This window comes from Rhamphochromis longiceps, linkage group LG11 (assembly GCF_057381845.1).
Source record: "Rhamphochromis longiceps isolate RC_006_pf linkage group LG11, R_longiceps_female_GT1.1, whole genome shotgun sequence".
Lineage (NCBI taxonomy): Eukaryota > Metazoa > Chordata > Actinopteri > Cichliformes > Cichlidae > Rhamphochromis > Rhamphochromis longiceps.
This window is the reverse complement of record NC_140567.1, coordinates 19130507-19157548: the sequence shown is the minus strand read 5'-3', so window position 1 is coordinate 19157548 and position 27042 is coordinate 19130507. Positions and strand designations below refer to the sequence as shown.

General features: G+C 38.7%; 1 protein-coding gene and 1 pseudogene across 1 annotated transcript; one reads left to right on the top strand and one right to left on the bottom strand.

Moving 5' to 3' along the window:
- Positions 1-1325: 1325 nt before the first annotated feature.
- Positions 1326-4001, top strand: LOC146658881 (uncharacterized; annotated as a pseudogene).
- A 13102-nt stretch (positions 4002-17103) lies between these two features.
- LOC146658880 (zinc finger MYM-type protein 1-like) lies at positions 17104-22293 on the bottom strand. Its single transcript, XM_085424126.1, has 2 exons — positions 22131-22293; positions 17104-18437 (listed from the first exon to the last, which is right to left on the bottom strand). The coding sequence occupies exons 1-2, from the start codon at positions 22291-22293 to the stop codon at positions 17161-17163; spliced, it is 1440 nt and encodes a 479-aa protein (XP_085280252.1). The 3' UTR covers positions 17104-17160.
- Between the last annotated feature and the right edge of the window lie 4749 nt (positions 22294-27042).

The following is a 27042-nucleotide window of genomic DNA, read 5'->3' as shown; positions in this document are numbered from 1 at the left end:
GGCTCCCTCAAAAGCCTCCCTGTTAATTCCAGAATTAAACTTAAACTCCTTTGTATGCCATACACGGTCTTGAAGAATTAGGCCCCATCTTATCTGAAAAACCTCATAGTACCGTATAACCCCAATAGAGCACTTTGCTTTTAGACTGCGGGCATACTTGTGAGAGCCAGAGTCTTAGCTTTTAGGCCCCTCTTTTGTGGAATCAGCTCCCAGTCTGGATTCAGGAGACACCTTCTCCCTTCTTTTAAGATTAGTCTTAAAAGTTTCCATTTTAATAAAGCATATTGTTAGGGTGGGATTAGGTGACCCTGAATCCTTCCCTAATTAAGCTGCAATAGGCCAATAGGACTTCTTTTTCGTTGACCTTTTTTCACTCACTTTATGTTTATATGCCACACTATATTTAATTATTAGTGTTGGAGCTATTTGTTCTTATTTTTTATTATTTTGAAATTAGTTAAAGTTTGTTGTTAGTTTACTTATATTTTGGGATTTATTTACAAGTTTATTTGTTGTATTTTGTTTCAATGTTTGTTTGATGTTACTTTGTTAAATTAGTCAGTAAGAGCTGTAGGGCCATTTTGTTTCTATAAAGAAAGAGACTGGTATAGGACCAGCATGCACTGGGGTGGGCCTATGGGTTTTTTTTGTTTTTTTTACCAGAGCAGGAGAAGCAGCAAGAAGTAACAAAAAAATGGATCTTGTTATTGCTTGCCAAACTGGATAAATAAACCATAAAAATGCAACTTTCAAGTTTGGACAGTGGACTTCTTTTGCCTGCGTACGAAATATTATCTCAGTGCAGCAGTGGCTTGTGGACTTTTAATTGTGGGATGTTTGGTTTGTCAAACAAAAGGAATTGCCACTACATAAAGTAAAAAAAAAAAACCCGTGGACAAAGGAATAATCCTTCATTAATGGATATGTTGGATATATGGATTTCAAGGATCACCGTCGAACTCGAATAAAAGTTACTGGATCGTCTGTGAGTACTCCCAACAGATTTGATGTTGAGGCCTGGATCAACATGTCACTCGTTCATCAAAACTGGTGAGTGATAATATTGTTTAAGCCGTAAAGGAAAACGGTGAAGCTATTGGAGTTTAAAGACATTATTTCACTACAAAGACTGATGAACTGAGTTTTGATGTACTAAATTGGTGCATAATTGGATCGCTAATTGAAACATGCCAACGCCCTCTGTGGAAATGTTTGTTCGCTGCAATCAGCAGGTAAATGGATGTCATGTTTGTGCTCTATGCTATGGATTCTCAGTGTGCTGTGCATCTTTATAATGTTTGAAATAATCCAAGAGGACAATAAAAATGTCGGATATTAAGAGTAAACAAGAGGATGACACTCAGATGCAAGCAGAGAAAAGAAGCATCAAATTTACACCAAAAGGTTTGGATTGGTATATAAAGACATGCCAAGAAAAGCGGAGTTCAATGTGTAAGAAAGCATCAAAGTATATGGGGAAAATTTCCGCTTTAATGACCTCACATGAACGTTAAGGACGTGTCTTCTGAATTTGGGAAGTTTATTAAATGCTATCAAGATGCAAACGCTTTGCAAGAATCCTTTTTTAAGTTTGCCACTGCCATAAGATGAAGTGAAAAGGCAAACCGCACATTATCAGTCTAAGGTGACAGCATTCTCTGTTTTTATGGACAAAGTAAAGATTTGGTTGCAGGAAACAGGCGAGCCGTATACTGAACAAAGCAATACTGTTCTTAATGATCAAGCTGTTGAAAGTTTGGATGAAATAAATCCTGAAGACAGTGTCTCTAATATCTCAAGTGTAAAGCCACCTTCGAAAACATTGTCACAGCAAAGTCGAATTTCATCAACATCTTCCGCACACATTAAAGCTGCGGCTGACAAGGCAGCGCTCATGGAGCGACTCGCTGCATTAAAGAAAAAATATTCTATTGAAGCGCAAGAGGAAAAACTGAGAAAAGAAAAGAAAAGAAATTATCCTTGGAAACAGAGCTGGCAGCAACCAATGCAAAGCTTCATGTCTTAAAAATAAACTCAGTTTGTAGCTCTGAGCGTTCTGATGGAATGAACTCTTATTTTAAAAGAGGGCACGTACAAGAAGCGCCTAGTTTAAATCCTTGTGCTGATACATTTGTTCCGGCAGAAAGAGATTACTCTGGTACAAATTCTGCATTCTGAATCACAAGTAATCATACCTAGACAAAGTCAAAACCAACATCAGGTGGATGATTCAGCTCAAGTGACGCAGCAAACACAGCCTCAGTCTCCTACTTTGACTGAGAATTGCACGAAGGAGATTGTCAATATTATGCAAAAACAAAATGACATCACTACTTTGCTTGTAAAACAAAATTTATCTTCTGTCCTCCCAGCCAGAAACATCCCTATGTTTGATGGAGCCCCTTTACAGTACAGATCATTTATGAATGCCTTTGAAAATGGAGTGGAAGCTAAAACTGATAACTGGAGCAACTGTTTGCATTTTTTAGAGCAGTTCACTAGGGGGCAGCCTAAAGACTTGGTGCATAGTTGTCAGCATTTACCTCCTGAGCAGGGCTATTCCACAGCCAAATATCTTCTTGAAGAACATTTTGGGAATGAAAATAAAATTGCCTCTGCATATATGGAGAGGATTGTGAGTTTGGCACCTATTAATGTTTATTTACTCACTCTCAAATACACACATAGGACCAATTTACTAAGATGTCAATTATAAGATTTAGATATGTTCTTGCTATTGGAAGACTTTTTCCCAGACTTTGTACAAGGGAGGCGGCAGATTAAAGGCATGCTTATGGTCAGAGGCAGTGAAACAGTTCTTGCACACAGCCTCACTGAGAAATGTCTAGAAGAGTTCAGACCTGCAGTCGATGTGTGACACGTGCTTTAGTAAAACCTAAGTTCTAATTAGTGTAATGAGACCTGGAGTAATAATATAAAAAAGTATGAATTATGAATTGCCTACAGTGGAGTGCTTGCATGTTGATATTTTTCTCTTATTATTGTGTTTGCGCTATTACTATTGCTACTCCGTCTTACACATGTTTTAAAAGCTCTTTCTGTACTTTCCTCTTCATTACTCTTTCTCCCTCTAACACACATATACACTGACAACACAAATTCATGGATGTTCATCTAACCTCTCTCCTCCTGAAGCACACTGTCTTCATGTAGCAATAAAGATTACATTTAATTAAACATAGTTAGTGTTATAAATAGTAACTTTTCTAAAGGAGGCTGGTTGGCATAAGATGTGCCAAGACAGCTAAATGAGTCTTTGCCATCCCCAGTAGACAATCAATGGCCCCATCAGACTTTCAGGTAGCAGTAGTACAGTTTGGTCCAATTGGAGCTCAAAAGGATGCCTGCTAGCTCTAACTGGACCAAAGAAGTAAACTGAACAACAAGCAGTGTCAATGTCCTCAATACACCTTGCAAACCTAGAGCACTTATCCTCGATCCTAGGAGAAGAACTCAGTTCCCAAAAAGAAACTTCCACAGTTTAAATGAAAAACGTCAAAAGAAATACAGCAACAGTGAAGGTGGAAGGTGGAAAAAAAAGCTAACTGAATCATACCTTTGTTCACTTATTTTTCAGACAATTTATTTAATATCTTTTTGTTGCTATATATAGACACTTTTGAAAATTGATTTTCCACAAATTGCTTTATTTGCAAGATTATTAAGTCTTAAATGTGAAATGCACAAAATCTGGTACTTTAGAATAATGCAATTGGTGATTTTTAATAGTGATTAATTTATTTTCCTAGCACTATTCCAAACTGTCTTTACAATACATGAAATACAGCAATAAGAGTCGCAGAGCTTTTTTTTTTTTTTTAGCTTTATGGATCCCATGTAATGATTTGTTGTTAGGACAGTGTTATACCTGAATAAATTGAATATTCAGCAGTTTAGTTCATTCGATTTTTCTTGGTGTACATCTTTAGTACCCCATGTTTAGCCTGCCGCAGGTGTTGGTTATGGAGCAGCTGCAATAGCACTGTAGACTTTAAGCCGTATTTAAGATTTGTCTTCATATCAAGATCTTATTGAAGGGATGTGTATAAATCAGCCGCATTTTATTTTATAGTTATACATAAATGAAATATAACTTTAAAGTAATTTATTAATTGCATCAGTGTTTTACATTGGCAATCATAAAAGGCAATTTGTTACAAGAGAACATTTACAGGCAATATTAAAAAAAGAAAAACAGATTTGGAACAGGGCAGCACGGTGGGGGCAGCACGGTGGTTAGCACTGTTGCCTCACAGCAAGAAGGTCCTGAGTTCAATTCCAACATCAGGCCAGGGTCTTTCTGTGTGGAGTTTGCATGTTCTCCCCGTGTTCGCGTGGGTTCCCTCCGGGTACTCCGGCTTCCTCCCACCGTCCAAAGACATGCAGCTTGTGGGGATAGGTTAATTGGATAATCCAAATTGTCACTAGGTGTGAATGTGAGCACGAATGGTTGTCTGTCCCTGTGTGTTGGCCCTGTGACAGACTGGCGACCTGTCCAGGGCGTACCCCGCCTCTCGCCCTATGACAGCTGGGATAGGCTCCAGCACCCCCCGCGACCCTGAAAAGGATAAGCGGAAGCGAATGGATGGATGGATTGATGGATTTGGAACATTTTGACGAAGGACACAAATATTAAATATATTTAGTCATTTTTCGCACTAAACTTTAAATCATCTTTGGGTTCTGGAGAAACGGCTGGAAGCAGTTTGAACATGAGAAAAAATATTAAGACAACAGATTAGCAGAGATTAGCAATGCCACCAAGAGCAGAAAACTTGCACTTGTACTGCTGGTGCTGTTGCAGAAGTCACCCTGGCAGCAGTTAAGTTCTCGAATGAATCCTTTCTCAAATACAGTTTTTGGTTTTTGGCAAAAAAACTTGGAGATGCAGCCCTTTGCAGTTGCCTGTGCCCCTTCTGAATTCACTGAGGAAATTAAAAGATTTTTAGTACACTGCACTTTTTAACAGAGGAATCTCTGAATATTCTTATGAACAAAGGATAAAGAAACCTGTTACCTGTTGCTGAGAAGCAGAAGTCCTCATTTTTGTAGCAGTGATGTGTTTTTTTGCAATTTTGTTGATCACAGTAGAAACACTTTTTTCCATTCAGAGAGAGGATATTGCCAACTGTGAAATATAAAAGTAAATGTAATAATTAGAGAAGAAAGATTATGGAAATTGGATTATGAGGTTGAAGCCTTAATTCCTTTTTCAAAGTTAATTCATCAAGTAGGTTTTTCCCAGCTCGTTAACAGGTTTAACAGCAAATATTACTAATATACAAAATACAGGGACTCATCTCTTATTCATTTTGGACACTTTTTGCTCATGGAACAATGCCAGTTCAAACAATAACATCCAAATACTGAGAAACACAATGAAAGTTACCAGAGATTTCTGTGTTGCAAAGGTCAGAACTGCAACACTTGGTGGTGAAAAAGTTCCTGCCGACTCCAGTGCTGAAAGAGCCCTCATCACAAAATCCAGCACAAGTTTTCACTGTGACATCAACTTTTGAACTACCTGCAGCCAAAGTGTAGCCATTGTAAATTGGGCTAGTGCAAAGCTGATTAAAACAAGAACTATAAAATACTATACCTGCATATGTAATCTGTCTGATTGAAGCACACTGAGTACTGAAAGAACATTCTGTTGTCTTATTGCAGTTTTCAGAGGATTCCCCTATGCAATCATAACATTTCAGTGCACAGGCTGACAAAACACAAGATATGAAAAAATAAAGTGAAGTTAAATCAGTGTTTCTTTCAACATTTGTACAAAGCATGAACATATTCTTAAACATTCAGGCTAATTTTAGACAATAACAATTTGACAAGTATTTGAAAATAGGTCTAAAGTATATGTGTTTTAACAACATCTGGGAAAAAACACAGCAAGCAGATGGGGGAGAGAGGAAATAAAAGAGAGCACAAAGAGAGGCAAACAAGAAAAAAATGGAGATCCAAAATGTAATTATTGCTGATGATTAAATGCAACAGTGGTATACAAATGCAGAGAGTGAAAAGATGCCACTGAAGAAGTGCTTCATGGAACATCCTATAGTCTAAGCCTACATAACTAAGGGATCGTTGATGGTCATCTGATCCAGCCCTACCTATCAGAATCCAAATCAGTAACAATCTGCACTTTGTGAAACACGGCTGCTAGCAAACTTCAGTGATTTGCAATCCATGTCATTTGTGCAAAACTAGAAACATCTTGTCTCAGAGTGAAGCTGAGAAACTAGTTGTCTTGTCATAAATTCATCATTTATTACTCTTTGGCTTTTTCAGCTGGTAATTCATTAGTTTCAGGTTGTCTTAAAAACTCCATGAAAAGCCTTCTCTCATACTGGCTTTTCTTGATTAGCCCCTTGTTAAATACAAAATTGAATTTGAAATTTTTCTCATCACATACAATGTCTTGAATAATTAGCCCCCATCTTTTACTAAAGGTCGCCTTGCTCTCAGACTGCTGTTTTAATTGTCGTTTGTGTTGTGTTACAACGGGAGGAAGCCTTAGGTTTTTAGGACTTTTGTTTTGTTGAAACAGTTCCTAGTTTTGATTCAAAAGACAAATACACTATCTGCGTTTAAGATTGAGGAACAAAATTTTCCTTTTTGCTAAAGCATATAGTTGAGATTGGATCAGGGGTCCTAAATCCTCCCTTAGTTATACTGCAATAGGCCTATTTCTTAGTATTTCTTATTTACTCACAATGTGTTTATGCACCATTCTATATTTAATCATTACTCATTGTTCATTTCTGGCTCTCTTCCACAGTGTGTCAATGTCCTGTGTTTCTCCCTTGACCCCAAATCTGTCAGATAACTCAGATGGAAGCCTTGCCTGAGCCTGGTTCTGCCTAAGGGTCTTCCTGTTCAAAGGGAGTTGTTTTTACAACTGTCACCAAGTGCTTGCTCAAAGGTGGTCGTTTGGTTGTTGTAGTTTGTCTTTATTGTTGTAGAAATAAGCTGCCTTGAGGTCACTGTTGTTGTGGCGCTATATATAAATGAATTGAATTAAATTGAATTTAAATAACAGATTTTGCTAATGCTAAATAACGTTTTTGCTAGCTAAGCACCTTGACCACCAGCATGTGTGATGTAGAAAATATGGGGTGTGTAAAAGTTTATAATAAAATAACTCCTTTAGGACATTAGCAAGTGTGAGGGCAAGAAATGTGTGATTGTGACAAAAAATAAGACACCTCTCCATAATTGAAATTTCATTATAATAACATATTATGTTAAATGCTCTGGTTGTTCAAATATTTTAATTTCTTTAGTAGTTTCAAAATAATGTGTGTCCCAGTCTCCAAACAGACACACTACTTAAAGAGTAGTTATTCCTCCATTGCACCACAAGAGGGGGTATCTCCTAAAATGAGCAAACAAAAAAATAAAAAAAATTAAAAATAAAAATTAAAAATAAAATAAATAAATAAATAAATATATACAGTGCCTCGGATCATCTGATCAGGGAGATGAAGTTCAATCATCTCCCTGAGATGATTAAGCTTTAATCAGAGCAACACTGAGCTGGACAGCGGACTTACAGCGTATTACAGAGACATTTATGGGTGTAACAGCAATAAAGGCGATTATGAACTTGACAAATACTCCCACTGTGGAATCGGAATGTGTAAAACAAAAGTTGTCTGTTAGATGACAGCTGACGATGTTTGTTGTTAAACGCCACACTTGATGCGTCCTACCCACCCCCCCGTCATTCTCGGCAAGAAGAGTTTAACTGGTCACAGAGGTGCAATGTTGCACATCCGCAACAGGCAGCTTGAGCAGCTAATGTTGAGCTAGTTAATAGCCCTCATTGTCATCTGTTGTGATTTTATTTTGAAAGAATGCTTCCTGTTATGCGGCGGAGTATACACCAGAGTCCACTTCTGATTATTCCTCTATCTAGATAATAAGTATCTTCAGTATTCATGCAGATTCTGCTGGAAGACCCATCTCTGCTAACAGCTAACCTTTGAACACGCTGTTGTGAAATGAATGGAAAGATATTGTGATAAGATTCTCTGCTCAAAGTGACCTGCACACAGTTCTAATATGTGGGGAGGTCATTTATCCAAATTGAATGGCCTTCTCTTCCTGCAAAACTACAAACAAGCTACATTAATTACATACATTAATTACATGTGGGTGCTAAACGAGGTGCTAACCAAAACTTTTGCACGCTGGTTAAGAACTGAAGAACCTCAGGTCACACTGCTAGTGACACAACAAATGAATAGCCCTCTGTAAATACAATTTACAGGTGGCTTACAGAGCCGGTGTGCTCTAATAAAGCGCATGCAGGTTGCAGTATGACATAAGTAAATGAAATTAGGTTGAAATTAATTGAGCTACACATATAAAGTTACACAAAATACCACGCTGTGTTGTAAGGGAAAGAGGAAGTGATGCTGCCTGGTCTTGATTTCTTTAACGACTATGTATTTATTTATTTTAAAGAAAGGTGTTTTTGTTAAAGATTTAATTAAAATTTACTTACATTTAGGGAACAGCACAACCCCAATGGTCAGCATAAGGAGATGCATTTTGAGATGGTCACATACAATTTTGCTCTTTTCTTTTAGTTTCTGTTAAGTTTGTAAGCAGTTCTTATGAGAGGGGGTTGTCTTTTTCCTCAGACCACTTCTCCATTCCTCCTTTGATGACAGATTTTTTTTAAGCGTCTTAAAAAAGAAACTGAATATGAAGCCATTGTAAACTGAATTAAATCATTTACATAGCTTACAATTAGTTCAGCTGTTTATGACTCAATACACTAAACTTGCAATGTCAAACAACCAAAAGGTTCAAGCTTCATAGGGCCGTAATTAACTCAGAAATCTGAGTCCTTGTTTTGCTGCTGCTTTTGTAAAGCTCTATTTTCAATATTTAAATTGTCTCTTTTGTGAATTTGTTTTAAAGTTAATGATGCATTTGAATAAAACTGAACTTGTATTATTATTTGACATTATTATTATTATTATTTGATTATTTGATGATGATTATTATTATTATTATTATTATTATTATTAATTGATTATGTAACAAATAAAATTTGAATTTGATTTATTTTGATTTTACTGTTCCATCAAATAATTATTTTCATACACAGACTTGATGATAACCATTATTTAAAACCTATACCAAGGTTTAATTCCTTGGCCTGTATAAGCTCCGGCAAATATGTCAATATAAAGTCAATGTAAAACAAAACTGTTTTCTTTTAAGGAACTGAAAGCTTCCCCAGTCCACATTTGGTTTCGCTGTTACTGAAATGTCAGTTTTTACTGTTAAACTGTTCATTTGCAGAATTACCCTTGTCCTTAAAAAGACAGGAGCACAATTTTTTTTATCTCAGAAATGTTAGCCATCAGCACATCACAACTACACAATCAAAAAGGACTTAAATATTCTTACATTTTTCTTGAGTGTTACGAAAAATTTCTCACTTACTAGTCACCTTTAGTTGTCAGCACAGGATTTAAAAACATTAAATTTTCTTGTGGGTCGAGGACGGGTCGAATACTTTTTCATGTCATCCCTGCTTCAAAATTAGATAAGTAAATGAACTGTATTTGCACAAACCCAAATTAAAACTACAGCTTTTTAACATGTTGATGGCTTTAGACTTACAGACCAATGTTCTCATCTAATCCATCAGAAAACAAACATATATTTCTAACTGGCAGTAAAATGGCAGTATGTGCATTTGTTGTGTCTCTTGAAAGCCCTCCTTTCATCTTGTTACATCTTAATTACAGCTTAATTTATATCAGTAACTTATTAAATTATTATGAAATGAAGAAAAAAAGTTCACAACTTGTCAATACAGTAATATAATGATGATTGAGAATGCATCAAGACTTTATAACATAATTTTTGTGTGTATTTCTGGTAACATTTGTTTTTATTTTATGAACATTGAAACAATTACATGAAGGAAACTTCATAATCACTAAAACATTGTTTTAACAAGTAACTTTACACAGTCAAACTTTTTGACTAAACTACATTCTCTATACCTGCAGTAGGAGTGACCTACAGTTGGGTTGTTAGGTGGTATCACCCATTACATTAACAGTGATCATGCATTATATGACAGATGATTGTCATTAAAGCAGGACAGAGGATGAAGTGAAGGAAGGCCAGACAGTAAAACAGGAAGGTGTGAGCCAATGTTCCCTCTAAGCTGCGTACGTGCACAATTGCGCACTGCTGGCATGGTCTCTGCGCACAGAAAATCTGCATTGCGCACAGAAAAAAAAAATCTAACCTGAATTGAAATTAAAATGAATACTTTAACGATTCTGTTTTGCAGTGTTAGTCAGTAAGTGACTGGCTGCTCCCGTATGGGATTTCAATGATGCCACCTTATCCCATAGTCCAGCCAATGATGCGATTCACATTCGTATATACGCAGCTAATCAACGTCGTTGATGTGAGTAAAATGGTAAATGGCCTGTATTTATATAGCGCTTTACTAGTCCCTAAGGACCCCAAAGCGCTTTACATATCCAGTCATCCACCCATTCACACACAGGTGATGGCAAGCTACATTGTAGCCACAGCCACCCTGGGGCACACTGACAGAGGCGAGTATACCAGAAAGCTGGCGAAACAAAAATTATGCCTTTTGAGTTTGTGAATTCAATTAATGAAGTAGTGCAGAATGAGACAATGTGTGAAGTTAAAAATGCACCTTGGCACACCCTGATCATAGATGAGAGCACAGACATAACAGTGCACAAAATGCTAGTCCTGTATATTAAATACAGGGAGGAAAATAACGTCAACCATAAAACTGTGTTTGGTGGCATCATCCAGCTGACCGCATGCACGGCTCAGGATATTGTGCAGGCAATAACTCAGTTTTACACCAAGCATGAACTAAACATGCAGAGAATGGTGATGCTGACCTCCGATGGTGCCTCAGTACTGCTAGGAAAGCACAACGGAGTTGCAGCTTTATTAAAGCAGAAAATACCACACTTAACTGAACAACACTGTGTAGCCCATAGAGAGGACTTGGGCATTGATGATGCGTGGAAAGATGTACCTTTGATGCGTGATGTGGAAACTCTTCTTAGAACAGTTTACTCCACTTTCTCTAGATCCACTGTAAAGAGGGGAAATTGGAAGACCTAGCAAAGGTTCTTGATGAGGCTGCACTGTCATTCAGGCCTCTGAGTGAAGTGCGATGGCTGTCGCGTCACCAAGCTGTGAATGCTGTTCTGAGGAACTACACTGTGCTGGAAGAATACTGCAAGAGAGAATCCAGTGAAAACAGAGATCCAGTGGCAAATTACTGTTACAAAAAGCTAACCGATTCAAACTTCAAGGTTACTCTCACCGCTCTGGGAGATGTTTTGGGTGAGCTGGCACACCTGTGTCTTTCTTTTCAAAGATGCAACCTGACTGTGATGGAAGGGCACTGCTTGGCAAGAGCAAAGATTGAGAAGTTGCGTTCCCAATACTTGACAGAGGAAAAGGATGTTAAGTGGAGTGACCGTGTCATAGAGTCGATGAGGGCCTCATCTGTCCATAGCAAGAATACCAGTGAGATTATTCGTGTTATTCGTAAGCTTTGTGATCACTTGGATGCTCGTTTTCCAGAGGATGAATTAAAGGAGTGGTCTGCATTTGACATTGAGGCATTGAACTCAGACATCAGCTTTGAGTATGGAGCAGGAGACATTGCCACGCTGGCAAAGAAGTGGAGGTCATAAACAGTGAATATTCTGATTTCAAGTACATAATGAGGCACAAACTTAAACATGGGTCAATCAGCACATTCTCAGATATGGTGGCTGCAACGCTAAAATGTGAAGAGCTAAAACACATCTCACAGCTACATTTCAAGCATCCAGTGCAGATTGCAAAAGAGGCTTTAGTTTAATGAATCATATCAAAACGGCATCCAGAAATCATCTTGTGGTGGACCATTGGGAACAGCTGATGCGCATAAAGTCAAAGCTGCAAGCAGACGAGGCCATCAACCTGGACGACGTGTACAACCACTGGAGACGTGAGAAGGACAGACGGGAAAAATAAGGTGAAATTTAAGCTCTTGATAAGTTTACTACTCATCTGGTGTCATTTATTGAGTTTTCATTCATGGATATTGATCATTAAATACTGTCACCAGTTTATGAGTATTAGAAATGCAAATAATTGTGTCATTATATACTGTATTTTGCAGACAAAGAGTTACAGGACAGTAGGACTGTCTCCCAGACCGCAGTAGAATAGAATAGAATAGAATTCAACTTTATTGTCATTGCACATGCACAGGTACAGGGCAACGAAATGCAGTTTGCATCCATCCAGAAGTGCTTTAGTGATATAGATATATTACAATATATATTAGCAATAATATAGATATATAAGTATATTACAGTAGGACAGGAGGACCAGGAGCTTCACAGACTGGCTCATACTCATCATAACACAAGTCAGAGCTTTATAATAAAAATATTAAGTTTCAAAATTGGAGTTTATAATAGGCTTGATTTGGTTGGCAGTTCATGATTTGCCATAGTTAAAGTCAAATATTCATACTTCCAATAGCGTTGACATAGTGCACAGGTCATTAAAAAAAGATTTTTGTAATTGTCTCTGTAAATGGGCTAAAGCTTTTAATTAAAGGTATTCTAACAGAAATGTAAATGCTGTAATTTGGCTCTTTTTATAAACCATGTAACTTCGATGGATGCGATGCTGTCGTGACCACATTGTACACATCTAATGTCGCTCACAGTGGTCCAAGGGTTCGCTCAGGGGGTCTGTGAGTTCGCTCACACACCTGAAAAATTTGAGGGAACATTGGTGTGAGCTCAGAAAAGGATATACTAACTTTTGAGAAGCCTGAGCAAAGACAAAATTACAACACCCAAAATTTATTATGGATGAGCGGTATGAGCTATGGCTCTGAAGTTGTGAGAATTTGTTTCCTTGACACAAACTGCAGTCAAAGGCAGCAACCTGCTCATGGTTCGACTGATTGAGGCAGCCTTGTTGCAGTCGGTTTAAGAGAGCTGTCATCTTCCAGATGGTTTTATTCTTTTCCCCGTCATCAGAGACACTGAGATCATATGTAAATTTGATGGACTACCTGATCTTGATGAATCTGTCTCAAGTTACAGTACTGGGGATATTAATTACCCAGTCTATCTGGATCCTAGGGTATGAAGTCATAACTGGAACAAAGATTTGCTGAGAAAATTTTTCAGCTCAAGAATGTTTTCAGTTATAACATTTTCATGTTGAAAACAGTTTCAACACAATTTCAGCAGGATTGAAATTAAACTGATAAAGCAATGAGAGGTACAGTTTAATGGACTTTTAGCAAATATTTCATTAATAATATAAATCAGCAGTTAAAGAAATTGAATTTTAGCTGATTATGTACTCTACATGTATTCATTTTGCACAAACCCATGTGTATTCTGTGTTCAGCTGAAAAGTTTCTTTGCTATACATTGTAATGCCAAACAATTATTCTGTTTTAGTAAGCAATCAAACAATAATTAAAAAATTAATAAAATACAAATTATTCCAAACTCATATCTTGTTTCGTTTGTGTGGTGGGTGCCTTCATCTTCTTCCTGCTCAACTCTTCAAAAACTGGTATGTCCTCCTTTGAGCTCTCACCTTTCTGCTCTAATCCCTGCCCAGTTCAAAGTCATCACCTAACAGCAATAAGCCTGACTGATGTCAACATTTTTGAGTAAAATCCTTTCTGCTTTAGTCAAGTTTTTTGTAAGTTTCTAAACTCAAAAGTTAACTACTGTCAGAACTTACAAATCTGTATTGAAATGACATGAGGATTTGGACTACAGAGAAATTAAAATGATATACTTGCTGTTCTGTTTTTTTATTCTTCTTGTAAGAATCAGGGACCACAGTGTTTTTGTTTTTTGTGCAGCCAATTCCCTCGTTGCTGGGTTTCAAAAATGACGGTTTTGTTTTTTGTGATTTTCGTCATGGTTTCATAACTCAGTGATGCCACTGACAAGCCAGTCAATGGCATGCAATCTTTTGACATCACATTTTGGATTGTCTTGGATTACTTGGATTCTAGGTAGAGTAGGTACCAAGAAAGTACCTGCTACCAGGTATTAAAACCTAATAGAAAACCCTGAAAACTGTGACAAGCATTAGGTACTAGTGGAAAGAGTGGAGTTTTCATCTATGCAACCACACAAGAAAGCACCTGGCTTTCCTACACGTCTCCTGCCTTGGCAACATCAGCAGCTGCCTTTCTACTCAGTGCTCGTTCCCAAGTGCTCACTGCGATAGCACTGTCCCCCGGTTCGGTTTGGCAACTTCTGGAGGAGAGCCAGTCATCTCAGCCAATCCCCTGGCTCTGGCTGATGAGATGTGACCTGTCCTCAGGGGAAAGCCAAAGTCCCAAGTCTGCTCTATACCCTGCAAGTGGAAGAGGTGGGTCCTGGTAAAGGGTAGGAAGGGACATACCAGATGCTCACGCCATCTGCCAAAGCCATTAAGCTAACAAACAAATTTTACCCAATGGAAAATGTGGATGCTGTTCTGTGCGTCACCACCTGAGTGATCACTTAAGTTCAGCCCGACTTTCTCTTCCAAAGTGAGGTGATGCTTCTGCTTCGATGGCTACTACAGAGATGCCTCACTCTGGGGATGAGGAAAGTTTTGACACTGAAGATGGAATGGCTCCCCCAATTTCACTACTTAACCTCCCTCTCTTGTCATAGCCTGTCATTCTACAACTGGAATGATGCATCTCAATTCTGATGATGATTTAAGGCTATAACAGTCATCAAAAAATAGTGTAACAAGTGAGTGCTTTTGTCCAATGCAGCATCAAGTTTCAGTACTTGGCAGTAATTACCTATTACTGTGCATTTTTTTTTTTTTTTTTTTTTTTTTTACACTGCAATACAATTTTAAAGGCAAAAAAACCCTCCTGGCCAATCCCATGTGTGCTAAGTCGATGGTAGCAAGGGGGTTAGAAGTCACACAACTACAGTCTAAATGAGCTGTCTCCGTCATCAGGGAAAGGTTGGTAAACTCTCAGACCAGTTTTTTATTTTTATTTTTTGAAACAATCCAGATCTGAACATAGAAGCCTTAAACATTACAAGTAAGAAATTTGTTTTCAGTGTAGTAACTACATTGTTCTTGTCACAAATCAGTACAATCAGTGGATAAATATATACTAATTATAGTAATTAATTACTATAATTATTTTAATATTTGAGTCAGAATTCAAATAATTAAATTAAAACTTTTAGTAGTTACTTTAATCCCAAAAGGAAATTAAATCTAAGAAAACAGGTATTCCACCAACAGTGCTATTATCAGTGATGAGTGGAGAGCCTACAAGAATGTTTTGACTGACATGGGGTACAGACATTACAAGGTAAATCACAGCAGGTGGTTTGTAGGTCCTCAATCTGGCAGTCATAGACAAGATATCGAAAGAGCTTGGATGACCAAGAAAGGACATGTCCATAGACTGACAATCATACTGAGATGTTGTTGGAGGAACATCTCATGGTTCTTGAATGGTTATCTTGTCTTGGTTGACGAATTACGACAACCTGATGAACCACAGGGATGCTTATTCAAGAATATACAAAAGATGTTTCCAGTCTGAACCTGAATGTCTTGCCATTGCATGTTGGCATGAACTTTTTTTTGGAAGGGGGGGCTATTTGGTGTTCTTAACAACGCATTTAATTTTACATGTGTTACTGTTATAATACATTACCATTTTTGACGGTAATTACATGTTATTTTGAGCACTGATTGTAATTTAGGTCTAGGTATAATAAATAGTGACATGTTTTACACTTTACAACAAGGCTTCCTTTGATAACTGTGGATATTTGTAATGCATCGACAAAGTGCTATATTATATGCTAAAAATGTTTGCAAGTGTCTAAAATGTTTAATATAGCAATTCTTGATGAAATGTATATCTTAACAGATTTGGCAAGAAACTGGTCAGGATTTCCTCTTTCTCAACCTTAATTAATGCATAATTAATAGTTTTGAATGATTTACAGTGTTTACAGAGTAAATAACAACATTGTCTTATTGTAACGTGGTACTCTATTTCATAAGTATAAGTGTTGCTAGTATTTATGGAACGCCAGGACTGCCATAATGAAATTAATTAAATACACCATCAAATAATTAATTAAATGTGTCAATAATGAATTAAATAAATATTTACGACACATTTAATTAATTAATTGACACATTTAAATAATTATTGACCGTTTAAATTAATTAGTTAATGATTTATTTATTTAATTAATTATGGCACTTTTGTGCCCTTCATGTCTCAACTTGAAATTATTTTATCTGTCAGCCCAGCATGGTCAGCCTCACCCATCAAACTAAGTGGGCGGGGTTCTTGGCCACTGCAGCTTCTCTAGCATTTGATTGGTTGCTGTGCAAAGTAAGTCAAGACAGGTCAATCCTAGATAATCGATTGCTTGTGTGGACTTGGGGCAGCCCAGAATGCATTTCAAATCACAGGCAGCAATGGTGGTATTGTAAAGTTTTAAAATACCCCGTTTTTCTGTCACCAACTACACTTTAAATAGTGTTTTAGGCGAGAATGTCATGGCGTAATCTTCACATGTCTGGTCAGGTTGTCAACATAGAACATGTTTGCAAAAGTTATCGTTAACCGGTTCCTTTACATATTCCACTGTCCGTATTCCACATGTTGCATTCGCAGATTCTCATTTTTACCAAACGGTCGTCTCTTCCCACCTGGCCTTGTGTCTCTGTGCTTCTGTAACATAAAGAACGAGCTGACCTTTTCCTCACGACAGGGGCGTCACTAGGTTTTAAGGACAGGGGGGGCTTAGCCCCCAAGAGATGCACACGACATGAACGAACGTAGTGAATGAGCACAAAATTTCACAAACAGAAAACAAAGACTGAGAAATTGTTTTCCTACTTTTTTGGACAGATTAAACATCCTAGGCCACCAATAGATCTATTGTTTTATTTCAGTCTGCTTTATAATACAGTACAACAAAAAAACAGAGGAAATGTGTTTGCCGCATCAATAACAAGAAAAAAACTGAAAATAAAAAAGTACATTTTTCTGGCTGCAATCACCAGTTACTTGGTGGGTGGAAGCATCAAAGAATGACGTCTGTTTTTAAGAGTGGCAAATCGGTCAATCACTCTGTTGTGACTCAGATGCTGAAGCGTGTCTTTTTCAATAGACATGACTGCAAGACTGTGAAGTCTTTTCTGACCCATTGTTTGACGCAGCCAGGAGTGCAGCCGACGCAGTGCACTAAAGGACCGTTCGCACGAGCAGCTGCTGACAGGCACTGTTAGGGCAACTTGGATGGTTGCCTTCAGAGAGGGAAACATGTCTGAATCAAGGAGGTTGTACACAGACAACATATTTTTGGGTGGACATCCAGCCTCTGTTTTCCGGGTAAGAAAGTTTCTGGCCACCAGAACCTCCTCTTTTTTCAGGTCAAGTCTGTAGTGCTTTGCAAGTTCATTCAAGTGTGGTTCACTCAAGAAGTTCTCAGATTTAGGACTGCATGCCTGGACGCCTTTTAGCAGCCCTGCATCTACACTGCAAAATCTTTGATCAAGCTCGCCAACCATCCGATCCACACAAGGGAAAAGTAACTCTCTTTTCAATGTGTCGGAGTTGTTCAATTCAGTGCGTGAACCCACAGTTGCCTCCAGGACAAAATCCTCCATTTTCCTCTGTTTGTGCCTTGTCTTGGCACCTGGTTCAGGGATACTGTGGGTGTTACACAGGGCCTTGGTTTTCTCATACAGCTCTGTAGCAAATGCATCTGAGTGTTTGCCCTTAAGTGTGTCACACACAGCTTGTTTGCAGATAAAAGCTTCTGCCAGGTCTAAAGTCTCTTTCTGCAGGAATTTGTGGAGTCCTTCGGTTACAGACAGAATCGACTGAAACATCAGTAGTGCATAGACTGCTGAGAACTTGTAGAGCTTTGCTCTGAGACCAACAGCTATGGGGGATCCAATTGCAGATAGGCACTCCAAAATGGCAGGCAATGTCTCAAGAACTGCACTGATTGATCGCAACTGACATGCCCAGCGAGTGTTTGAAAGTTGCACAAGCTCAGTTTTTGTCAATCCAAGCTTTGCCTGAGTCTCCATGAACTTATGATGATTGACTAGGGAGGTGCTGAAGAAAGAATACACACACTCCAACAAGCTGAAAAGCTCCACAGCCTCTGGGACAGCCTTGCAAGTATTGCACAAAACCAGGTTGAGTTGATGAGCATAACAATGCACATAGATAGCCTCAGGATGGAGCCTTCTAAAATGTGCTTGTACACCTCCAGTGGAGCCACTCATAACGGCTGCACCATCATATGTTTGTGCTACACACTTAAGCTCTGCAAGACCATAGTATGAGGTGCCGTAAGGGACATTATTACTGAAACGCTCTCACACACACTACTGAAACGCTCTCACACACACTACTGAAATTTTAGCTCTCACACACACAACTGAAACGCTCTCACACACACTACTGAAATTTTAGCTCTCACACACACTACTGAAACGCTCTCACACACACAACTGAAACGCTCTCACACACACTACTGAAATTTTAGCTCTCACACACACAACTGAAACGCTCTCACACACACTACTGAAACGCTCTCACACACACAACTGAAATTTTAGCTCTCACACACACAACTGAAACGCTCTCACACACACTACTGAAATTTTAGCTCTCACACACACTACTGAAACGCTCTCACACACACAACTGAAACGCTCTCACACACACTACTGAAACGCTCTCACACACACAACTGAAACGCTCTCACACACACTACTGAAATTTTAGCTCTCACACACACTACTGAAACGCTCTCACACACACTACTGAAACGCTCTCACACACACTACTGAAACGCTCTCACACACACTACTGAAACGCTCTCACACACACTACTGAAATTTTAGCTCTCACACACACTACTGAAACGCTCTCACACACACTACTGAAACGCTCTCACACACACTACTGAAACACTCTCACACACACTACTGAAACGCTCTCACACACACAACTGAAAAACCAAGTCATTTCAGTTGAACAGGAAGGCATTTCAGTTGAACAGGAAGGCATTTCAGTTAAACAGGAAGGCGTTTCAGTTGAACAGGAAGGCATTTCAGTTGAACAGGAAGTTAATTCTTGACAAGGAAACTGAAGGAAAAAGTGTTAGATTTCAAACAAACCACTACACAGATGTCTACTCAGCAACCTGTTAGTTAGGGGTGGGTTTTTATAATCGATTTATTGATTAAAATCGATTCTGGCTTGGATAACGTGAAATCGATTCATTAAAATCCTGAATCGATTTTTTAATATAAATTTATTTTACCCGAAATGCCAGAATCTCTGGTGAAACCTCACAAAATTTCAACAACCACCAAACAGCTAAGACAGTAAATGAGAGCAGGTACACGGCTTCTGCACAAAGACGTAAACACACAGCGCGGACCCGCGGATCAGAATCAGTGAGATGTCGCCTTTCTCACCCGACAGCACGGACACGGTCGGGGCTGAAAGCCGACAGCTCGCTGACTCTGATCTGTCGGCAGGTCCGCGCTTTGTTTTCACCCCGTTTTTGCGCCGATTCTAAAGCTGTTAGTTTGATCTCTCTCCAAACAATATTGACTGAACCAGCAGCAAAAGAAGATCCAAACTGCGCTTCACATAAACATCGTCATGAATTCCCTCACTGTTTTGCTTCCACCACGATAAAATCGCACGTCATGCACAGCCCTCTCTCTCTCTTTCTCTCTCTCTGTACTTCAAGAACAGTTTCCCGTCTAAAAATCTGTTTTCTGTATTATTCGCTTGCTTGTTATGCACAAGTCTACTGTTGTTTACAGCGCAGTCGGCCGCTGTTTTTTTTTTCCATTTTACATACTTCCGAAAAGAAAACCTAATTTCTGCCGTTCAATACTGAATAAATTTAAACTTTTTAAAATTATGCAAAATGCAAAACGTTAGCCGTGTCTCTAATAAAACCGCTGTAACGTCAGAGGTAACGTTCATATGGTTTTCTTTCGTTTTTGATGTACTGCAGAATATTTTTTATAAAATCCCAGGCCAGGAAAACCACCTTCATGTTTTTATGTGTTTTATCTTCAGCTACTTTGACACAAAGGCATCTGCTGTGATGCTCACACCTTTGATAAAGTCTTGCGTGTGTCAGCTTCCTTTTTTTAAATACAAAAATATGTAAATGTACTGATCTGAATTATAATATTTCTGACTGTCAAAATTCCCCATAATCAAATCGAATTGAATTGAATCGAATCGTGGAACAAATCGATTCTGGACCTTAGTGAGACAGCTGCATTACTTAACAATATATTAGCCTCAGCATAAGTCAAAATTTTGAATAGCGGGAGACGTGCATTATCCTGGTTTTTTTTTTGGCATATGTGTTTTTTGTCTTTTTTAGCAAAGAAAAATATCTTAAAATCATCAATAAAACCAGGGAGAGAAGGCTTAGCGTTCCTCCATTTAGCACAATGGATATGATATTTACTCAAAAGTATGATGATGTTAATAATGTCTGAGACATCCAATGCTAGATGATCCATATAAAAAAATTATGATGTAATTCAAACAGTGGCACATCATTAATATTTAGGGAAATCCATTTTTTTAAGTTGCACCAAATACATTGTGTGATAGGGCATAGGGAAAAAAAAGATGTTCTAGGGTTTCATTTTCATCAGTACAAAAAGAACACTGATCCACCTCAAAGCCAAATCTCTTTTTTTAGAAATTCTGCCACAGTATTAGTTTTGTTTAAAGTGTGTTTCTTTAACTTTAGGTAGAATAGGCTATTTCATAAATTTTTAGTATGCTTTATCCAGTGTATATGAAATAACTAAATTAGAACCATGCCATGTAACCATTCTGTTGTAACTATGAAATATTTTGTCTTTGAAGAAACTACTAACAAATTTCTTATTGCATTTTTATCAAACAGCTGACATTGCCCTAGCAATAAATTTGGGAGCACTGATGAGAAATTATTGTATATCATAAAAATTTTAATCAAATGAAGCAGAGGCAGTGGGACCAGTTCACAAAATTTGTTATATTCTCTTTGAGAACAGTTTAGACAATATTTTTCTGAAAAGTCTGTGTAACTTAGAATGACACCGTTATCATCCAACAAATCTGTTATGAATATAATATTTTTGTTCAAACCAGTCACTCTTGAAAATTGATTTTTGATTAAGTGTTATTACCCTATTATTCCATAAGGTTGAATTATGGGGAGAAGTTGTGGGTAAATCTCATTTTCCCAAAAATGCAACGTCTGTTTTGGAAAGTTTGATATCTTTATGGGGATTTTATTTGCCGCAAAATCACATTTCAAAATAAAGTCTAATCCTGTATACTATTTTATTAAACAAGAATCATGGGATGTGGAGCTAAGTAGAGTCTGGCTGTGACAGACAAGATTTTAACCATTTAATTCTAAGGGTGCCAACCATAAATTCCAATTCTGGAGTTTTGATACCACCTTTATTGTATCCCTTCACAAGCTGAGATCTTTTTATGTAATGGGTTTTATTCCTCCACAAAAATTCGAACACATTTCTATTTATGGTTTTCATGGTATTTATCGTTTTTTTATTTCTTATATTGTTTACGTGGCGCAAAAAAGGTTGGGGACTGCTGTACTAGCAGGTTGCTGAGTAGAAATCCTTGTAGTGTTTTGAAATATACCACTTTTTCCATCAGTTTCCTTGTCAGGAAACAACTTCCTGTTCAGCAGAAATGCCTCTGGTTTCAGTGGTGTGTGTGAGAGCGTTTCAGTAGTGTGTGTGAGAGCGTTTCAGTAGTGTGTGTGAGAGCGTTTCAGTTGTGTGTGTGAGAGCGTTTCAGTTGTGTGTGTGAGAGCGTTTCAGTAGTGTGTGTGAGAGCTAAAATTTCAGTAGTGTGTGTGAGAGCGTTTCAGTAGTGTGTGTGAGAGCTAAAATTTCAGTTGTGTGTGTGAGAGCGTTTCAGTAATAATGTCCCTTACGGCACCTCATACCATAGTTTTGGATCTGCTGCTGAATCTCATTTGCAATGGACTGGGCATCAAATGATTTTATCTCTGCAAGTGCAAGGATACGCTCCTTCACTGCCCCCTCTGACACGTACCTGACACAAACAGCTAACTGCTCTGCCTTTTTATCCCTTGCCTCATCCACCATGATGGAATAGACTTTAGACTTTGTCATTTCAGATACAATGACACTAGTAACTTCCTGGGCACAACAGTCAATCATGTCATTCTGGGATGTTGGTGAGATATACTGTGCATTTGATGGGGGATTATGTTTTTGAAGAAAAGGATCAAACTCCTTCAAAAGCTCCATGCATGCAAGAAAATTCCCTCTGTTTGGGCTGTCTTCACCTTCATCATGGCCACGAAAAGGGAGTCCCTGTCTCCCTAACATAGAGGTGACTGCAACAATTCGTCTGAGATACTCTCTTCTTTCGACTATCTCACTCACATTTGCAGTTGCTATCATCTGTGCAACGTTTCCCTGTTTGCTAGTTCCCTGGTAGCTTTTCCATGTAACAACACTGTCCTTATGTGTTTGTGCCATCTCATGCTTGCCAAAGATGACTAAAGCTTTCTTCCAGTTCTTGCAACCGTTACTGACCAAACTATCATGTTTGATGTTTTTGCCAAACACTCTACATGGGAAGCAGAAAGCTGCACTCTGGTTGACTGAATATTCTAACCAGTTGTGCTTTTCAAACCAGCTGTGGTTAAATGCTCGCTTCTGTGTACCAAACGTATCATGTGGATAGCTCTTCAGCTTCACCTGTCTGGGCCCTGTGTCTTTGTCACCTAAATCAAACCCTGTAGTAGAATGAGTTGCTGCAGCTGCTTCATCATTTTCCCTCTCTTGGCCTGTTTGCTCTCCTCTCTCTGTAATAACTTGATCTTCCTCTGCCTCTCGATCCATTTGCTGCAGCTCCTCTCCTTGCTCTCTCTGACTTGAACTTGCCTGTTGACCTTTTTCTCCCTCAGCCACTCCTTCTGCCTCACCCTTCAAGATACATTAAAACATACTGAATTGTAATGTAAATTGCTAATATCATGACTTCTGCTCCCGCTCCACAGTAATTTGTTGCTCCCAAATATTTTGAAGTTACAAACATTATATTTTGAGCACGCATGTGACTAAAATGGTTGCAATTTAAAGCCCTGAAAAATATTACTAAATTACTTGAATTGAAGTAATATTAAAATAGAACCCTCAAAAATATGTGAGTCAGGCTAATTTGACTTATATATATCTCTCTCTCTTTGCTCTCTCCACTTTCTAACCTTGACTCTCCTAAATAAAAGCTCAAGTTAAACAGGTCTTATATGTTGTACCGTGACTGAAATGTTTCATATTTCATATCCATATTGAGTCCCATAAAATTCTAATCAGACTGTCTGCATCACAAATGACTCCATCCTTTGACTCACCTCTCTCTCCCCTCTGCCTCTCTGTGCTCCTCTGCCCTGACTCCTACAGGTTAATGGGGATGGAGTGATTATTATTATTATTTCCACTGATGATAACCATACCTGAATGAGCTCAGCTGGATTTTTCAGAGCTAAAACGAGTGACAGAAATTAAAATTATGCTAACAATTTAACTTAGTGCGCTAGCCAGGTTTTTATTTACAAAATGGGGAACACCTGGTTCATTATTTACATGGGATTCTCTGCTGTTAGCTGGAGCTAACTAATTGTTACTACCAGCCAGTGATGAAGACTTACTTTCTTGAAAAACTTGAGTATATCCATGATTTCTTGCCGTTTGCCACATGTACGCTAGTGTGTCCGCAGGTGTATACGAGCGGAGTGTAAAGTAGCAGTGAAAACGAGGACTGGATTTTCAGTCATGTGGATGTCCCCTGTGAACAACTGGAACGGATTGGATAACGAAGCACTGACGCTACCTTAACAATGTAAAGCGAAAGGGACCAACCGAGTTATGATCATATTTGTGTGAATAGCGACAGGTTTATATTATTATTTCTTTAAACTCATATTCCTGCGTCTTTATATTGAATTTGTCTGCAAGTTCTGTAAAAAAAAAATCGAATAAGTTAAAAAAAAAAACCCCACCAAATTATTTAGGGGGGCTTAAGAATATTTTAGGGAGGCTTCAGCACCCCTAAAATAGGCCGATGGATGGATGGATGGATGGATGGATCTATCTATCTATCTATCTATCTATCAATCAATCTATCAATCTATCAATCAATCAATCAGCACGCCCCTGCGGGCGGTTTATCCTTCAAGCTCGGGTCCTCTACCAGAGGCCTGGGAGCTTGAGGGTCCTGCGCAGTATCTTAGCTGTTCCCAGAACTGCGCTCTTCTGGACAGAGATCTCCGATGTTATTCCCAGGATCTGCTGGAGCCACTCGCCTAGTTTGGGAGTCACCACACCTAGTGCTCCGATTACCTTCCGTTACCTTCACCCTCCACATCCTCTCGAGCTCTTCTCTGAGCCCTTGGTATTTCTCCAGCTTCTCGTGTTCCTTCTTCCTGATATTGCTGTCATCGATCACTACGGCCGTCTTCTTCTGTTTGTCTACCACCACTATGTCCGGTTCGTTAGCCACCACCATTTTGTCCGTCTGTATCTGGAAGTCCCACAGGATCTTAGCTCGGTCATTCTCCACCACCCTAGGGGGCATCTCCCATTTTGACCTCGGGACTTCCAGGTTATACTCAGCACAGATGTTCCTGTACACTATGCCGGCCACTTGGTTATGGCGTTCCATGTATGCCTTGCCTGCTAGCATCTTGCACCCTGCTGTTATGTGCTGGATTGTCTCTGGGGCATCTTTACACAGCCTGCACCTGGGGTCTTGCCTGGTGTGATAGACCCGAGCCTCTATGGATCTTGTGCTCAGTGCTTGTTCCTGTGCTGCCATGATTAGTGCCTCCGTGCTGTCTTTCAGTCCAGCTTTGTCCAGCCACGGTATGTACCAGTGTGGGCTAGTGTGGATGTAGCCATAGACAGAGACAACCATTCGCACTCACATTCACACCTGTGGGCAATTGACCTACCCCCACAAACTGCATGTCTTTGGACTGTGAGAGGAAGCCAGAGTACCCGGGGAGAACCACATGCAAAGAGGGGAGAACATGCAAAAGTTGCTCAATTGAGGATGAAAAATGTTTTCTCACATTTATTTGTAATCTATACTGCGCTAGATGACATAACTTATGACATGGATATGAGGTTTGACTCATTCTGTGTCTAAGGTCGTGATTACATTAAATCTGCAATCCTTTGTTCTGTTGTTAATCCACCCGCTCGGGATGTTATCTCTTCTAGAGTAAATTCAAACTGTAGCAATAAATGCAGCTGGGTGAGGTGGAGACAATGTGGACTTAGACTCCTGTTGGAGAAACAGGGTCTAAAAGAGGGATTCCCATTAAATTGTACACACCAAATTCATAGAAATGGTGCAGCAGGGAGAAGTAGACATGGGGTGTATACACATGTCTGTATGTGTGTGGTCTGTTAATAGAGAAAACAGTAGCACATGTTAGTTAAGCAATTTTGATTCTCCCAAAAATCATTAATGTATATATAGTTTGCATAACCCTTGTTGAACAATGAACTGGTAAATGTGAACAAATTAACACATTCAGACAGACTCATCAGGTAACTCAAGAACATTCATTAGACTATCTAGACTAGCATATTAATGCGACCCACCACATGGAATTGTTACATCCCCCAGGAGGATGTTACTACTTCCTACTAACTCTTTGTTTTGTCTAGGCTCCACCTCCTCTGTCCTGATTGGATGCTGCTCAGAGTCCAGCTAATTAGCAGATTGTTAATCAGCAGAGCACTACTTAAGGCCTGTGAAGCTGTGTTTCTGGGCCCTTTGGCCATTTTGAGTGCCATACCTGTGCAGGCTTGCATGCCTTTGTGACTTGTATGTGCATTTTAGTTTTCATGTTCAGACTGCCTGTAGGGGAGAGCTGCCTTTTGTTTTGACACCCTGTTTTCTCCTGTTTATGTGTTGTTAGGTAGGTTATGGTTATAGGTTGTATATTTTGTTTTCTTTGGAGTTAGGTAAGTTTCTTTTATTTTCACATCAGGGATGTTTTGTTTGTTATGTTGGCCTTGGCTCTCCCTGAAGTTAACTCTCAGTCTGTACCAAAATGTCATCACTAGCATTAAATAAACCTTAATAATAAATAAGTTACCATCTTGGCTCCTCCTTCACTATTTACCTTTATGTTCGTCCCTTCAAACACCCTAGACTAGCCAGGGGACGTAACAGAATGTAAAGATAGTTAGCCTCGAAAACAGCTCAACACAAATTATAGGACTTGGAATAAACTATCAACACAAAGATCCTGACAGGCAATAAATCTATTACTACTCACAGCTTCATAAAGACACAGAAGGACATGTCCAATTCATGGCAAGCCTCGGAATCACTAGTTAAGCTGGCTGCTGTAGCTGGAAGACACCAGTCCTGTGACTGTAATTAACCTCTTCACCACAAGGTGTCAGTGGTATGCTTCCCAACACAGCTGCCCCCAAATTTCTTTCATGTTATTTAAATTTATTTAGGCATTAGCAGTGTTGGTAAGTTACTTTGAAAAAGTAATTATTTATAGTTACTAGTTACTTCTTCAAAAAAGTCACTGAGTTAGTAACTAAGTTACAAGATTCTAAAAGTATTTAATTATTTGAAAAGTAACTATTGCGTTGCTTAAAAAAAAAAAAAACTCTCGGGTCCAGGGTATAAATGGCCATTTCAAACTACTGTTGATTTTACCTCTATATTTCACCTTTAAAAACTCTTTACTGATACCAAACTCTTTGTTTGGTATCATTTTTTTCAACACAACCTCACGTGTCTGAATTTACAGTTATGATTTCATTTTGACATACTGTATTAACACAGTTGAT

Coding starts and splice junctions, on each gene's coding strand:
- LOC146658880 (XM_085424126.1), bottom strand. CDS start 22,293: ATGGTGGATGAGGCAAGGGATAAAAAGGCAGAGCAGTTAGCTGTTTGT. Junction 18,438..22,130: donor GCAGCAGATCCAAAACTATG/GTATGAGGTGCC, acceptor ATGGTCTTGCAG/AGCTTAAGTGTGTAGCACAA.